Source organism: Marmota flaviventris, chromosome 5 (genome assembly GCF_047511675.1).
Source record: "Marmota flaviventris isolate mMarFla1 chromosome 5, mMarFla1.hap1, whole genome shotgun sequence".
Lineage (NCBI taxonomy): Eukaryota > Metazoa > Chordata > Mammalia > Rodentia > Sciuridae > Marmota > Marmota flaviventris.
The window spans coordinates 144,235,943-144,251,881 of NC_092502.1; the positions used below are offsets into that span (position 1 = coordinate 144,235,943).

A 15,939-nucleotide genomic window follows, 5' to 3' on the forward strand; every position below is an offset into this window, starting at 1 on the left:
CTTTTATCTAATCTCTTTGTGAATTTACATGCATGGCTTAGTTCTGGGGCCAAATTTTCTGGCTTGTTCACAAATTTTCATTGTGTTTTAATGGGAGAGGAATATTATAAATTTGCGGCGGGTTCATTCTCAACCTTGCTCATCCTGAGATCCTAGGCAGCAGCGTGGTATGGTAACATAAGCAGCGGCTTCTCAGCATGGATCTGGGATCCAATCCAGACTCTACCATTGGTAGCCAAATGACTTTGGAAAACTGGTGAAGGCTTTGTGTGCTCCCTCATTGATATACTGAATGCAAAATATCTATCAATAAGGCTTACTGGCAGAATTAAATAATATGGAGTATGGAAAGGGTTTAGAAAATATTGTGTATTTTAAAAAATGGCTAATTTATTCTCAGTCCTTACCCCGAAGGCATGACATCAAATTTCTTTGAAAAGTCATCACCTCATATACCACAGGTGGGTGGGGTAATATTCACCCTCTGTCTCCTGGTTACTTCATAAATACCTGGGGAAGCCGAAATCAGTCATAAATAAGAAGGACTTCTGAAAACTAACCATTGTATCTGGCCATTTCATGAAATTTTATTTACCTTATCATATTTTACTGCAGAACACAGTTCTAGAAATCATGCCTGCATGTTTTGTGTTTAATTAACATTCTCAGGAACTGAAATCTTTGACCAAACATGAAAGCCTCATCTTTCAACAAAAATGTTCCACACGATAGAAGCACGACACAGACTTTCTAATTGATACTCTTCTTAAAATTTTAGTCCAGATAAATTAACAAACTAATAGGGATTCAGAGAAGGGAGTATGAGTATATGCATACAGCATAAAAATAAAATAAATATAGGAAAGATAAAAAATGAAACACACATTATTACTGTATATATAACATATATATATGACTGCATGACCAATATGATTCTGCAACATGTACACTCAGAAAAATAAGAAATTATATCTCATCTTTGTATGATATATCAAAGTGCATAAATGCATTCTACTGTCATGTATAACTAATTAAAACAAATAAAAAATTAAAAAAATAGAATTTCAATACAATTTAGCTGGCTGATGACAAATAATCCTCTAAACATAGATATCATTGATTTTAAATATAAATATGGATGCCTCTCTCTGTTTGTGTGTGTACACACCTTGGGTATTAAAAACAAGGGCAAATATTTAACTTTCAGGGTTCCAAAGACACCCCTGAGATCATTAATATCTTTCTGAAAGCTGTGCCTTTAGTTTGAGATGTGAACTGAGTTGATTCAGGCTTGATCTGCTAATTTTGTTGATCTTTAATGACCACAAGCTGAGGCACTGGCATTAATCTTGTGCAAAAATAGCCTCAAAGAAACTCAGACATTGGGAAATAGCTGCAAACAGAAGAAAAGGGACTTAAATCATAGCAAAAAAAAAAAAAAAAGCTCCCAAATGGTGAAGATTTAAAGACTTGTCAAATTGCTTCCTCTTTGCTCTTCTTCCTTAAGTATAATCTCTAGCTTGTTTGAAGGGAGTTGGAGGAAATTATGTTTCCAACATGACATCAGAGGCTGGGGAACAGGATGAATTGTTTTCCTACCCTGCAGCATGATGATGTAGAAGGCAGAAGCTGGAGAAATAGTCATCATCTCATCAAGAAAACCCGGCTCTGGATGCTACGTCGGCATGGTTGGGACTGCACAGTGGCTGTCGGTTGCCTGGCTCCCACGTGTGGCCATCAGCACTTCCATTCTGACTACCTGGGTGTCATGACTAATTTCATGAGAGGAGTCTGCATAATTGGTCTATTTCAAAAGTTTGCTCTGGATCCACAAGCTATATCCATGAGCTCAGCTTAAGAAGCATAGCTGGAGAAAAGTGTATCATTGACCTTGTTCTAACAGGATGCTCTTAAAGCCAAGAGATGAAGAGATGCCAGTTAGCCACAAAGGCTCAAGGAAAGCTAGATCCTGTGATTAGCAGCAGGAGGCAGGGCCCTGGAGAAAGTACCTGACAGGTCTTACCTTGCCAATGCATGTGTATCTTGTATTGCCTTCTTGACTGTAAGCTTCATGTTATAGAGTTTGTTCATACGCCCAAAAAATTAAGTATAAATTTTTCATTTTCTGAAGCATCTCAGCATATAAGGGAACACTTGAAAACCAAACATGTTTGTATCATTCGGAAAAAAAAAAATCCTTTGCTGCCACCCCCAAGAAAACAGCTTTGAAGAATCTGTGACCCGGTGGTGGGATCTCCTCTGCTCTTCCCCTGCTTTTGTATTACCTTTGCATGAAGTGGCCTTCGTGCCCTGGACTGTTGTAGCAAATTGCCACAAACTTGGTGGCTTAAAACAACTGAAATTTAATCTCTTATAGTCCTGGGGTCCAGATGTCCAAAATCAGTATTACTAGGCTGGAATCCAGGTGTCAGCAGGGCCGTACTCCCCCGGAGGCTCTAGACTTTTCTTTGCCTCTTCAGTTTATGATAGCTGACTGCATACTTGATCATGGCTGCATCGCTCCAACCCTCAAGGCCAGCTCTCTCTTCACATCACCTTTCTTTTTCTCTCTCTCTGTTTGTTGAGTTTCTGTCTGTCTACCTCACAAGAACTCCTGTGATGGCATTTAGGGCCCTCCTGGATAACTAGGAGGCCCTCTACATCTCAAGATCTTTAACTTAAGCACATCTGAAAAGATCCTTTTCCCTAATAAGGTGACACAGGCTCCAAATACTAGGATGTGGGTGTCTTGGGGCCATTTTTCAGCCTACCACACTATTGCATTGAGGGGCGACTGCCAAGGCACAGAGCTAAGCCTTGTCACTTAGGGATTTCTTTATCTCCTCTATGTCTATCTCTAGGATGGGATTTAGCTTCAGCTCATATCCTGTCCTCCAGTCTCTGCAGTCTTGTTCCAACAGGTAGCTCCTTCTAGCGCCCCAGCTGTACCTTATCCTGTTACCACCAACTAGAAAGTTCTAGTGATGGGAGGGTAGAGGTAGATAAAGACAGCCACGCTTAAGGGAAGTGAATTCTGAAAATACTGAAGCCAAGTTTTAGTGACAAGTGAATGATAAAATCCCAATGCCTGTCTTGTCCTAAACAGGGAGCTGGTTTTGAACCCACAGCCTTTTCATGTGCATAGTTGATATCCCTGCTTTCCTCTCCTCTCTGCATAGTAGGCAAGCACCTGCAGCCAGGTCTTTTGGTGCCCACCTCTCTGAGCACAGTGTGTGCCTCACCAGAACACAGCCCCAATAAGGGGAGATGTGCATGCCTCTCTTCAGGGGGGCTGTTGTGTATAGCAGACAGCACAGGCTCTAGAGACATACAGCTCTGGGTTCAAATCTCTGCCTTCTACTAGTTTTATGCTATTGAGTGAGGAAGAAAAAGTTTCTTCCTCTGGAAAATTGGCATAATAATATTTAGCTGAGTAGTTGTGAAAGATAAAGAGAATACACAAGATGTTTCTAACATATGGCCAAGAGTAAAGTATGCACTCAAAAACTGGCAAAAAGTATTTGGTTTATACCACATTGCATCTCTTATGAAAAATAGTAGATGCTCAACAAATATTGGCTGGTAATATAAGGGCCAAGGCAGACTCTATCAAAACATAAAAAAGAATGTAAGCCTCAGGGATAAATTGTTTTCAGGAAAGAAATAGCTTTGATTTTAAGAAGGTGGCCAGTCCAACAAAGAGTGGTTTTGAAAAGTAAGAAAAGATTCCTAGGCATTAGTGGAGTGGGTGCTATCTGATGAGTGTCAAAGGAATTTATTGGTTGGTAGAGCCTCATTAACTTTGAAGGAAAACAAGTACAATGAAAGTGCATAAAACTTTTGGAATAGTCGGCTATCTTGAACCAACGTGGTTAGCAAGTGAATATCTCTATAACAATGGTTCTCAATCAAGGGTGATTTTGCCACCTTGAAGACACTTGGCAATTTCAGCCTGTCTCAACCCGGATTGCATCCCTCTAAGTGGATGCAGGCCAGGGATGTTCATAAGCATTCCTACAACTCACAGGACAGTTCCCACAACAGTCTTTCAGCCCCCAAGGTCAACAGTGCCAAGGTAGAGAAAGCCTGCTGTCTAAGTCCTGTCTTCCAGCTCATCTGAAGTATGAGTGGGCATGGTGATCTGAAGGTGCCAATTCACACTGAAGGCTACATTTGCACTGTAAAGTGCCCTTGGAAAAGCCAAACCCTTTAGTTAAACAACTTGTGGGTAAACTACAAAGTATTCTCTTCAGCAAGATTTAGTCTTTCCCAACAAACAACCATACATCATCTTTTTAAGAAATACCATTCTCTGGGAAGATAACGTCCTCACGGCTAGCCACAGGCTGCAATAGCACAGCCTCAGAAAACTCTTAACAGTTTTCCTGTATCTATTCTGACCAGCCCACAGTCCTCCTGTGTCACTGAGCACTGGATTACTGTTTAATTAGAGTCACTGTAAATAGATCGCTCCAGCTCTGTGTTATCAGTGGTTACCTGGGTGGACAATCCTTTTCATAGCACTTCTTTTGTCTCCCATTGGGCTGTTTTTCCCGGTTGCAGAATGTAGCTTTCACCACCCCGTGGCCCTTCTTCACACAATGGGCAGTCTGACGGCGGATACCTGGGGGTCAGACAGAAAGATCCACACATCATATGGAATTCTGAGTGTGCCCTGTCTAAATTTCTAGCCAATAGAAACTATGAGTATGATAAAGTAAAACTGTCCTAAATTTGGGGTGGTTTGTTACATATGGTAGTAGCTAGGGCAGCACTTGATTAATGTTGACTTTCATCCTTTTCTTAGAGCTACAATTCAGTGTGTTTGCTGAAGTCAATCCACTATTGATTCCATCAACTTTTAATTCCTTCTCCTGTGCTACGGTTCTTCTGTTTTCCCTCCAGATCTACTTTGCCCCTTTCTTCACTTGGCTCTGAACCTCATGGAACCAGACCTGTGGTTAGTTCAATTAGGACTAACCGTCCAGTTAGGTTTGGGAAATGGAGGCACTATTTCTATTTAAATGCTGTTTCCCTTAATTTTTCAAGCCTAGGGGTGGTAGCCTGGTTTCCCCTACCTGCACTGTTAATGGGCAGGAATAATTACTCACCTTTCTTCATTTCCCTAAACCCTATCCATTCCTGTAAAAGTAGCTAAGGTAGACAGTTTGGGTGTGCTGTTTCCTCTTGGTGCCCTTATGTGATAACAACATTATAGGATAAAACCTCTAACTATCAATCTTCAGTGACATATTCATTAGATAACTTTGAAAACCAATTACTGGAATAACAATCTTTCTTTAACAGGATATTTTAATAACCTACTATGAATGGGGTTAGAATCGGTCTTCCTTTTAAGGGAAGTTATCATTATATAATGCTACAAATGCAGAAAGTGTAACAGGTGAGGTTGAATCTATGTGACCTTGATCTTCCCCTGGCAATTAAAGAAAGAAGAATAATATTGACTTTTTATTTGCCTTTCCATCTGCCTCTTATTCCTTCAAACAGATAACAGCTCCCAAAGAAACCCTACCTAATTACGGATGCCAGTCAATCAATATGTTCAGATCTAAGTTAACTGCCTCTCTGAAAGCATTTACTTGAAGAGACATTAAGTAGAACTCAATCACATTGAAAAATATATGAGAATCAAATTCAAAATGCTATTTCCAGAAGTTTCAGAACCCCTTTCTCTATGTAGCAATGAGAATGTGGCTACATGTCTGTAAGAACTTGGTAAGTCCTGTTGGACATCAGCAGTAACAGGTCCAGTAAGTGCCTTGACTTGTAAGAACTATTTCCTTATACTGTAAACCTGATAATCTTGAGTGGAAATTGTTGTGTTGAAAGAAGTAACAAGTAAAGTTCCTTATGTAAAACAAACAAACAAAAAACCCTCAACAATAACATAGTTCATCATATTTTGAACTTAATATTTAGATGATAAAATAGAGGGAATCTGTTATATGGTTCATTTAGTTTACATGAGCTTTTCTTGATCCAGAAGTTCAATTTAGGAAGGGTATAGATAAAACAGCTTAAGACTTAGGTTATTGTAATGAACTATGGAAAATTCTCCTAACATTGGATATAACATTGATTTTAATGTGAAATGTCAACAATTTTGTGATTGAATAGAGAGGCTGTCACTTACTACAATCCCCCTAAATGCACAGAATCAACAATAACTTTACAGGACAAAGTCGAAATTGTACAACCATCTGTATTGCTGACTAGTGTACCCTCAATCTACCAAATTTCTATTTTAATTACCGCTAAACATTTACCTTTTTTTTTTTTTCTTTTTTTTTTTTTCAGGCTCCCTTAGATCCTCAGCTCTATTTTCCTGGCTCAATGAGTTTGGTTTTATCCTTCATAATGAAACTCAGCCTAGAAAAGCCTGGATGCCATCAATATGAGTTTACGCATACTGAAGTGTGTGTTCACACGTGTGTGTGTGTGTGTGTGTGTGTGTGTGTGTGATTGACAACAACCACAGCATCAACTTTAACAGCAATGCCATGAGAATTAGAACTGGTTTTGAATCCTGCCTTAACACTTCCTTGATGAGTAATCTTGGGCGATCTTCCTTATTTTTGCAAACTTCAGTTTCCAAGATGACAATAAAATTATAGTGCAGGGTTGTCATGAGGACAAAAATGACATATGCACCCTAATATAAACATGATCAACCCTAAGCCCTGGTACAATGCTAAATGCAGAGTAGGATTTTGCAAACAATTCTTGAATATGAATTTGAAGTTTCTTTGTAACCCATTCAACCAAACTCTCTCTGAAACTTCCTGCACATTCATTGTAAAATCAGGATTGGTTTTACACTCTCAGATTAGGGAATAGATTATATTCAATTTATCCAGAGCACTAAAGCCTTTTTCATACTGCTCTGATGCAACCAAGTTTCTGCAAATAATTCAATCTCTAGTCACACAATCCATTTTTTTTTTTGTAGCTCAAAAAGGCATTGACACAGATTTAAATAATTACAAACAGTTGGATGGATATGAGTTAATGTGACTTGACTATATCATTTGTCATCACCAAAACCCATACATCTCACAAGATCAGTAAGACTTAAAGCCAATTTCTCTCCTGAATGCCAATGAACTTATTACACAAATTCATTTATTGACTTTCATGGTAGGGATAACTTATAAAAAATTACATAGAAGGTGCTCAAAGAAAAGCATTGCTTGTATGTAAAGAGTGTTGTGTGGTATTAGAAAAAAGTAGATCTGCCCTATGAAGGAACAATTTTCAAAATTTTCCACACACTGTCTCTGTATTGATTATGACTTCTCTTCCTTAGACTGTGCATGAGTCTGGCAAAGCACGTGAATGAAGAAACTCAGAAGTGTAAAAAATCTCACAACACTCGTGAGTTGATAAAGTGTACAGCAGCATTTCACAAAGCACACTGTGCAAAGAAAATCTTCACAGAAACCAGTTGAAAAAATCCCAAGGAACCGTACTATTAGAAAACAGAACTAAGAGCCTGAAAATAAGGGAGGGACTGATCTCTGCTGGCTGCAAGGGGTTAAAATGGGATGGAACTTAGAAGACCAGCAGAATGAGAGACCATTAGATTAGTCACCCTGACTAAGGGTTTTCATTTGTTCATTAGTGAAGTACACTAAAAAGTTATAATATCTCCACTGTACATTACTTACAGTTTTTTAAAAATTATTATGCATATGGCAAACTATGTAATCTTCTATTTTGTGTCATATGTTTAATCTACCTCAATACATATTCCTATTACCATTATGAAGTCTTACATTAAAAAGTATCTTCCAGGTATTGTTCCAGATTTTTTTGATTTGTCTGGATTTGGTGGATCTTATCTGACAATTATGTTGGGAAGAGTGAGAGGGACTGGTACTGAAATGACAGCACTTTGAGAAAGTCAAGGAAATGTCTGACTCTGATTTTCCAAGAAGTGGATTCGGCCTTCTGAACATCAGTATGTGGTCACTCATCAGGGTTATTTATTGTATTGTGTGTGTGTGTGTGCATGTGCGTGTGTGTGTGTTAGTGTGTGTGTGTGTGTGTAGTGCTGGGCTCAAATCCAAAGCCTTGTTTATGGTAGGCAAGCACTCCACTGCTGAGCTACACCCCCTCTCCCCTCATCAGGATTGGAGGGAAATATGTGTCCCTATTTATATTCTAATACTTGGTCAAGGATATGTGGACATATCTCAAATGTGGTTATATTTAGCTTTAGTAGGAATACTGTTGGATAAACTTTGTGCAAACTAATTTTAGGATCTGCTGTATGAGTATTTATTTCCACTGAAGGTAATTCCATTGTAGGTCTGTTGGCCTACATAAACAATTTGAGCAGTATCCAGGAACTTTCAAGTGATGTTCATGATCTTGGAGTTTTCAATCTTTGCCTTTTCCTATGAGAACAGTCCTTGAGCAAAGGAACAATGACTAAACTCCAGAAAGAATCCAGCCAAGTAGGGTAAAGGGAAAGCTGAAGATGAGGGTAGGGCAGGGGAAAGAATTCTCCCATTTGTGTAGGCCATTGTAATACCAACAGACCCCAAGCTGCAGAATGGAGGAGACCACAGAGCACAAAATTGGCAAAAGTCAAGTTCAGAAGTGAAGAGCCATTTTCTCACAACAATGCCTTTGCTATGAGTTTTACCAGACACGAGAAGTTTTGGTTAGGTTGTACTACATCTGAGAGAACCCACAGCACTAAGTCTGTAATGGGCAAAAATGTGGTTTTATATCACTGTGCAAGTGATCCTGGATTTTTGCCAAAATATTCTCTTGTTGAATAAGGAGTCCTGCAGTTTCCTATTGAGACCTGCATTTGATGTTTCACCACTGATCATGCATCTGTTGTACTTTTACTGGTGATCTTTTATGGGTGACTCAGGTTAATTTCTTTCAGCAAGTTTCTTGTAAGGATGTTATTATTAGTCCAATTTCTTCCAACTTTTCCTAAGAAGTAATAGTCCTTATATATGTTATATAATATATATGTTATTATATTATTTATACATATATATATATATATACACACATATATATACACATATAGGTGTGTGTATAGATATAGATATAGAGTGTATGTGTTTGTGTGTGTGTGTGTGTGTGTGTGTGTGGTTTTTTTTGCACAGGTGATTAAATCCAGGGATGCTTAACCACTGAGCCACATTCCTTGCCCTTAATTTTTTTTTTTTTTTTAATTTTGAGACAGGTTCTTGATAAGTTGCTTAGGGCCCCCTTAAGTTGCTGAGACTGGCTTTGAACTTGGGATCCACCTGCTTCAACCTCCTGTGACACTGGCATGTGCCACCATGCCCAGCTAAGATAAAATAATATTTGAATTTCATTTTAAATTAACTTATAAATGAGATTTGTGCAACTATTAGATATACACAACTTTTCAAATCTTAGAACAAGACTAGATACCATATTTTCTGTTCCATATTCATTTTCAGGAGGTACATGATTTTCTTTTTTAAATCACAGCACCCATTGAAAATCCAGTGTCACAAAGTAAGATGTCATTGAAAGGAACGTAATGAGACCCACTCTTGAAACTGCATTGCCTTGAGCTAGTACTTCATGTGATGTGCTAGAGATGTTAAGTATTGTGTGTCTCTTTAAAATTTTTCTATTTCCCTGGAAATTTTAAAATATTTCACAGCACCTGATGAGTTCAGTGACTCACTCTTGCAATATGAATACACTTTATGACCCAGGAATTCCACTGATAGGTAAACAAATTAAGAAAGCTCAAATATTGAGGTAAGAAGGCAGTAATTATAAGGTGCTCATTATAGCATTGCAGAAATAGTTATGAAATGCAAAATAGTAGAATTTATAAATAAATTTGGGGGCATTCATATAAGGGAATGATATACAGCTCCTAAAATAAATATGCTATCACTACTTTATTCAGTGTGGATTTATCTCAAAAGCATAAATTGAATAAATATAACAAGTAAGGAATGATACCTTGAATATGAGGCTACTTACAGAAAGCTTAACTGCCTAAGAAATAGGCATCACTGTACACACGTGTAGCAGAAGTGTTCAACGACATACATGAGAATAACAAGCACTAGTTTCATGCCTGTGTTAACTCTGGGGAAAAGAGGATGAATGTGAAGCTGGGGTATGTTCCTTAACCCTAGTTGTGGGATGTTTCTCTTGAAAAATGAAAATTGAAACCAACATGACCCAGTGGTAAAATATGATAAAGTTGAGTGGTTGGTGCACAGGATTTGCTATTACATTCTCTATTTTTCTGGTATATTTGAAATGATTCCCAGGTAAAAACTGAAAAACTAAAATAATAACAACAGACAAAAAAGTAAGGCTCCCACCTTTTTGAAACCCTTTTTCTTAACATTGTCGTAATATTTATGCTCTTTGAGTCTAGAAACTCCACAAAGAAGTTAAAGCTAAGGAGATTATGTTTCATGTGAGCCCAAAGATGCTCTTTTTGTCCCTGATGAGCAGAGCTCTCTCTGTTTTCTTGTTGCCATGTCTTGAGCTGCCTTCCTCCCGGATCCCTTTGCCGTGATGTTCTGTCTTACTTCAGTCCCTGAGCAATGGAGTCAGACCTGTGAAACCAGGAGCTCCAAATAAACTTTTCCTCCTCTAATTGTTCTGGTCAGGTCTTTTAGTCAGAGTGACAAAAAAGCTGATTAAAACACTATCATCATTGCAAAACCCAGCCACTTATCTCTTTATTCCTGGCGTTTAGAAATATTGCACATGAATCAAAGGGTTCATCCTGTCTTGAAATAAAAGAGGGTGGAGGGGTGGAGGATGGTCTCCTGTTTTGGGAGTCCCTGCCCCGTTAGTATTGGTTAAGTTTTACTCTGTGATGTTCTGGGACAAATGATTTAAACTTAAAGCTTCAACTTGAACTTCATTGAAAGACAAGAACAAAGAGGATCATAAATTGAAAAAGTACTGGTAACTACATTCACAGTGACTTCGTTTTCCTCACAACTGCTCCTCTGGGGAAGTTTCTTTCATCCACTGATTTTCTGCTTAAATGACCTTTGCTTCTCTGGAACCCCTCCCATCACTCTGGGCAATGAGGGTGGGACAGGAGGTCAGTACATTTGGAAATGCTAACACACCAGGGGAAATCACAGGATGGACTCTCCCACCAACACCACTTATGGCTGCAGCCACAGATAGCACCCTTGTCCCCAACCCATTTCCAGAGGTTTAGCATTTTTAAACCTCATACTTTGTAAAATGAGGTCTTCATCCTTGTGTTTTCTAAAAGCTGACCTTGGTTTTCTGGGCTGAATCAGGAAAATAATGTTGAAGGTGCATGACCCAACGGTCGTTGGGAGACCTCTTTCTACAATATCTCTTGGAGTGGTGAGGCCAGTGAAGGATCCGGCAGAGTCTGAGAATGTGAGTGGGCAGCCCATGGAGAGGCAGCCTGGCCTCCTGACCCATTCACTCCTTCAGTTTTTATTCCCTTTGCTGGGTCCCAGATTCTGGCTCTTCACTCTGCAGCTGCCCTAGTTTTATAGGCAGTAGTTATAGGCTGGAGGCAAAAAGTTTTAGAATCAACTTGGACATGATCTAAAAGAGAAAAGAAATGGAGACTTCACACATGGTGCTATTACTAGAGCCCTTTAAATGAAGGAAAGCCCCAAGTACCCACAGGCCCTGAACCTGCCTTCACAGGCCTTGGAGAGTTTGTCTGGCACCATGGTGGACAGCTATGCTCCCCAAACAACCTGTGCTGCTTCATCTCTCCCAACCTCCCTTTTCAGGTAGATGATGTCCAAGTGACTAAGGCCAACCAATGAGATGTGAGCAGAAGTGCCTCTGCCTTTAAGCCACATCTCTACACTGTCACTGCCCACAGGGCCCCTGGCCACATGTTGGCACCCTGCAGATCCGTGAACATGGAGTACAAACCGCTGGCTAAGATGCTTCTAAGGACCACTCTAGGAAGGTGGCTAGGATTCCTAGTGACAGTAGCTGTCCCTCACCTGTCCCGCATGTCACACTGCACTCTGTCCAACGGCCAAACTGCCAGAAGTACACCAGTTGCTCCACATCGTTGTCAAGGCCATCTTTCCGGATTGTGTACTCATACTTGATGCCTGGGTTAGTCACCTGGAATAGGAGCTAAAAGGCAAGAAAGGGATGACAAAACATGATGTCATGACTTTAGACTGCAAACCACAGTCAGGTCAAAACTCTACACAAAGGTCCATCATCTGAAAGTAGTTAAGAGAATATACACTGAAACAGATACCATTAAATGGACCTATATCTAGGTCCATATTTGTGTCTGTACCTCTACTTTGATACCTCCCTCTACCTCTGTCCATATCTATATAGTCTCCATTCCGTTATTTTTTGGTTGGATTTCCATTTCTGTAAATGGGGATGTCCAATCACATGGACATTACTCTGAGAGAATGTCAGGGAGTGTCCTCTCCACCAACCAGCTGATAGGTCATTTGTGTCTTATGTAATTATCAACTTCGTGAATACAGGTAAGTGCCTTAGTTCCCTCATGTACTAAGTAATAACAGTACTTACTAATGGGGTTATGATGAGGGCTAAATGAGTAAATACACGTAAAGTTATTAGAACATGACACAAGATTAGCACTAAATAAATGTTAACTGTTATCACGCCCTTGCTGTTGTCTTTTGATGCTCTATCCTAGCTCTCAGCTGGTTAGTTCCTTTAATGCATAGTAATTCTGGGATAAGAATGTCATGGGTTTTAGCTAATGTGTGCTGCCTTGGGATTGTCCCTTCACTTCCTTATCCTGTAGGTCATCCTACAGCACATTTGAAATAGATTCACCTTAAACTCAAGAGGTGGTGAATTATTTGCTCCCTGGGGTTGAGATTCCAACATGTACATCTTTTTGCCCTTCTGACCAGGTCAGAAATAAAGTCTGCTGACAGTCATGGACCACAGCTGCCAACCCTGACCTCTAACTTTTGAATGTGGCTAGATTGACTGTCTGGAGTATCTGCTGTTCCCAGTCTGCCTTGCCTCTACCAGTACAGTCATGCCTTTTTTCTTTTCTATAGTTCAACACCAAAATGAACGACAAGTCCTTGTGCCTCTGAAGAGCACATACTGCATCCTAACACCTTCTTCCTCCTAGAGCTTCACAAAGGCAAACCCTCTGCCTGAGGACAAGCGTCTGCCAGCATGTACCTTCTTCCCCACTGCTGGGAAGCTACCTGGAGACTCACGTCACACGTCACACTGACAATAGGCTGCAAGCTCTGTTACATGTTTGACGAATAATTACCCTCAAGTAAACCAGCCTGGAAACAACTCAGACTTCCTAATGGGGGATTTGAGAGCCACTGGCATTTTGTTATGGGAGTTTTAGCAATTCCTAAGCAATAAAGGATGAGAACCACAAATATATTGCTCCCCTCTCTCTTCTTTGCTAGAAGAAGTTTTAATGATTCTTACTTCATATGCCCCAGCAAATACCTGGAAAAGGAAAAGAGGCTACACAGCATCCACGTCTGCAGTTCCCTTTCCCTCTGCATTACCTGGATCCACACTGACTCATTGGTGGGGCCAGGAGCCATCAGTTTCTCCAGGTCTCCTTTCCTGTCATACTGAAAGACCGTCCCTGCCAGCTTATAGTTCCCGTTCCACTGGATAATAAATCCTCCATTCAGATAGTATTTTTCTGGGTCTTCACTCCTGATGGCCAGGAAGTTTCCTGCTGCTTTGATTTCCATCACCCTTATGTCCCTCGCTCCTTTGGGAATGAGCCCGATGTCAACATAACCTGAGAATTGAAGAGATAAAAGTTAAAAAGACACGCTAGCTTCTGGCTGAACACAGTCTGTTTCTGACCCTTCGTTTATCCTCCTCCCTGTGTCCCTGTTCTCTTGTACCCTTGCAGGATGTCCACTGGGATTGGCAGAAGCACCAGTTACTGAGAATTTTAAAGAGCTTGGCCAGAAGCAGAATTTTCAGGTGCTTTGCAACTCAATGTGTAAACAGTTTTGTGAGAAGAGGTAAAATAAATGCAGATTAGACGCTGTAGCTTTTTTTTTTTTTTTTTTTTTGGTGAATACAGCATCTATTTTTCTGTGATTTTATGTTGCTAATTAAAAATGTTACAACTCCCAGCCAGCTTTCTGCCAGCATTTCTCCCTCTGCCACTCCCTCCGCCACTTGTCGCTGCTGTCAGATGAGTCTCTCTAAACATAGCATTGGATACATACTTCTCCTCCTCCCTATTGCCAGCAAGTTAAAAAAAAAAAAAGTGTCTTACAAGTAATTTAATCCTGGCTTCTATTCATTAAGAAAATTCTGGAGGAAATCTTTCCTTGATTGCCACCTGGCTTGTTTGAATACATGCCCTGATGAGAAACTTAGTTCTGGGTACAGCCTTTGCTGTTGGACAATCCCACTCATTAGAAAGCCCCTCCCCTTCCCCCTAATGTCTTGCTAAAATAGGAATTTGTAGTTTATTTTCATGTGTTCTTATCCAGCCTCCTGAAAAAGCATATGTGGATATCCACGTAGAGATGACGAACAGCTCTAATCACAGTCTTCTCCTCGATTACTGGTTGTCATGGTGGTAGGCGCGCTGGTGAAGAAGGAATTCGCACAGCAGTGTCCTCCATTTGCAGGCTCTATGGCAAGCATGTCATGCTTCAGTGTGATTTAGCCTGAGAGACATCACTTCACAGAATGGAAAGAACCTGGACTTAGAGAAGGTTATATGAAAGGTGCCCTGGGGCACTGGAGTCAGAAGACTTGTCTTCTAGTCTCTACATCATGAATTAGCTCTGTGACTCTCAGTCATTCACTCAACTCCTCTGAACGTTGTCTTCACAAGGCAGGGGACTGAACGATGCCATTTGAGGGCTCTCTTCACTCTAGTGTTCAACAATCTTATTCTCCTCTAAGCTGACTATTGTTTGTTTCTTTAACTTTTTCAAACAAAATGTGGTTTTAAGGCTCTGATCATCCCATTAATTTCCCCATAGATATATACTAGTCTTTTTTAATTGGTGCATTATAATTATACATATGTTATTTATTTAATATTATAATTATATAATAGTAGGATCCATTATGTCATAATCATACATGCACACCACTTGATCAACCTCATTCTGCAATACCTTCCCATTCCTTCTCCTCTCTCCTCCAATCTGCTTTCTCTTCTGCTCTTCCTTTTATTATTGTTATTATTTTTACTGTTATTTTAATTAGTGTGTATATATGTCATTCATTGTGCTTTATTCACACAAGGAAATAGCATAATTTGGTGGATTTCATTCTCCAGTATTTTCCCATTACCTACCCTCCTCTCTTTCTCTGATCCCCTTCCTCTGTGCTATCAATCTTCCTTTCATTTTCATATACACAGGGTTTTTCAGCCTGACAAGTAAGACCCTCATCTCAGTCATCAGAAAGTTCTTGATTGCTCTGTCTCCCTCAAATATGAAAGTAGTATGAGTCCTGGGAGTCAAACATTGGCCTGTTCAGCAGCAATGATTTGCTCAGAAACTGGATATAGGACATAACCTTGGCCTTATTTTTCAAATTGCAAGCTCTCATCCAGAAGAACCAAAGTATGAGTCTTGTAGTATTCAATTAAGTTTCATTTGGCTCCCATACACTTGCCTGAAACAGCTGATTAAAATGACTGATGCAAAACTACCTTGGGGAAGATATTTATCACATATAATTGAAGCTAATGCAATTTTTAAAAATGCCTTTGGGGTGTTGCTATCTGTAACCATCTTCTGACAGGGTGTTGAATGCCTTCTCATAGCAGAACTCATGCAGGGAAATCAAATCACTTTAAATATTATACCTCCCACTTTGTTCCTAGCTTTAAAAGTGAAGGGAATGATATAGAACAAAGTATATTGTTATATTGCAAGTATGTACAAATATGTA

The 15,939-nt window shown here is 39.7% G+C and overlaps 1 protein-coding gene across 3 annotated transcripts in view; it reads right to left on the reverse strand.

Annotated features, from left to right (window-relative positions):
- The window catches only part of Adamts12 (ADAM metallopeptidase with thrombospondin type 1 motif 12), a 299,954-nt gene that overhangs the window by 58,073 nt on the left and 225,942 nt on the right, over positions 1-15,939 (reverse strand). For all 3 annotated transcript variants that reach the window (XM_071612648.1, XM_071612646.1, XM_071612647.1), the window contains 3 exons: positions 13,560-13,804; positions 12,015-12,153; positions 4,498-4,624 (listed from right to left, as the gene is read on the reverse strand). In XM_071612648.1, the coding sequence (XP_071468749.1) occupies positions 4,498-4,624; positions 12,015-12,153; positions 13,560-13,804 (511 nt within the window). The remainder of the gene's footprint in view (positions 1-4,497; positions 4,625-12,014; positions 12,154-13,559; positions 13,805-15,939) is intronic.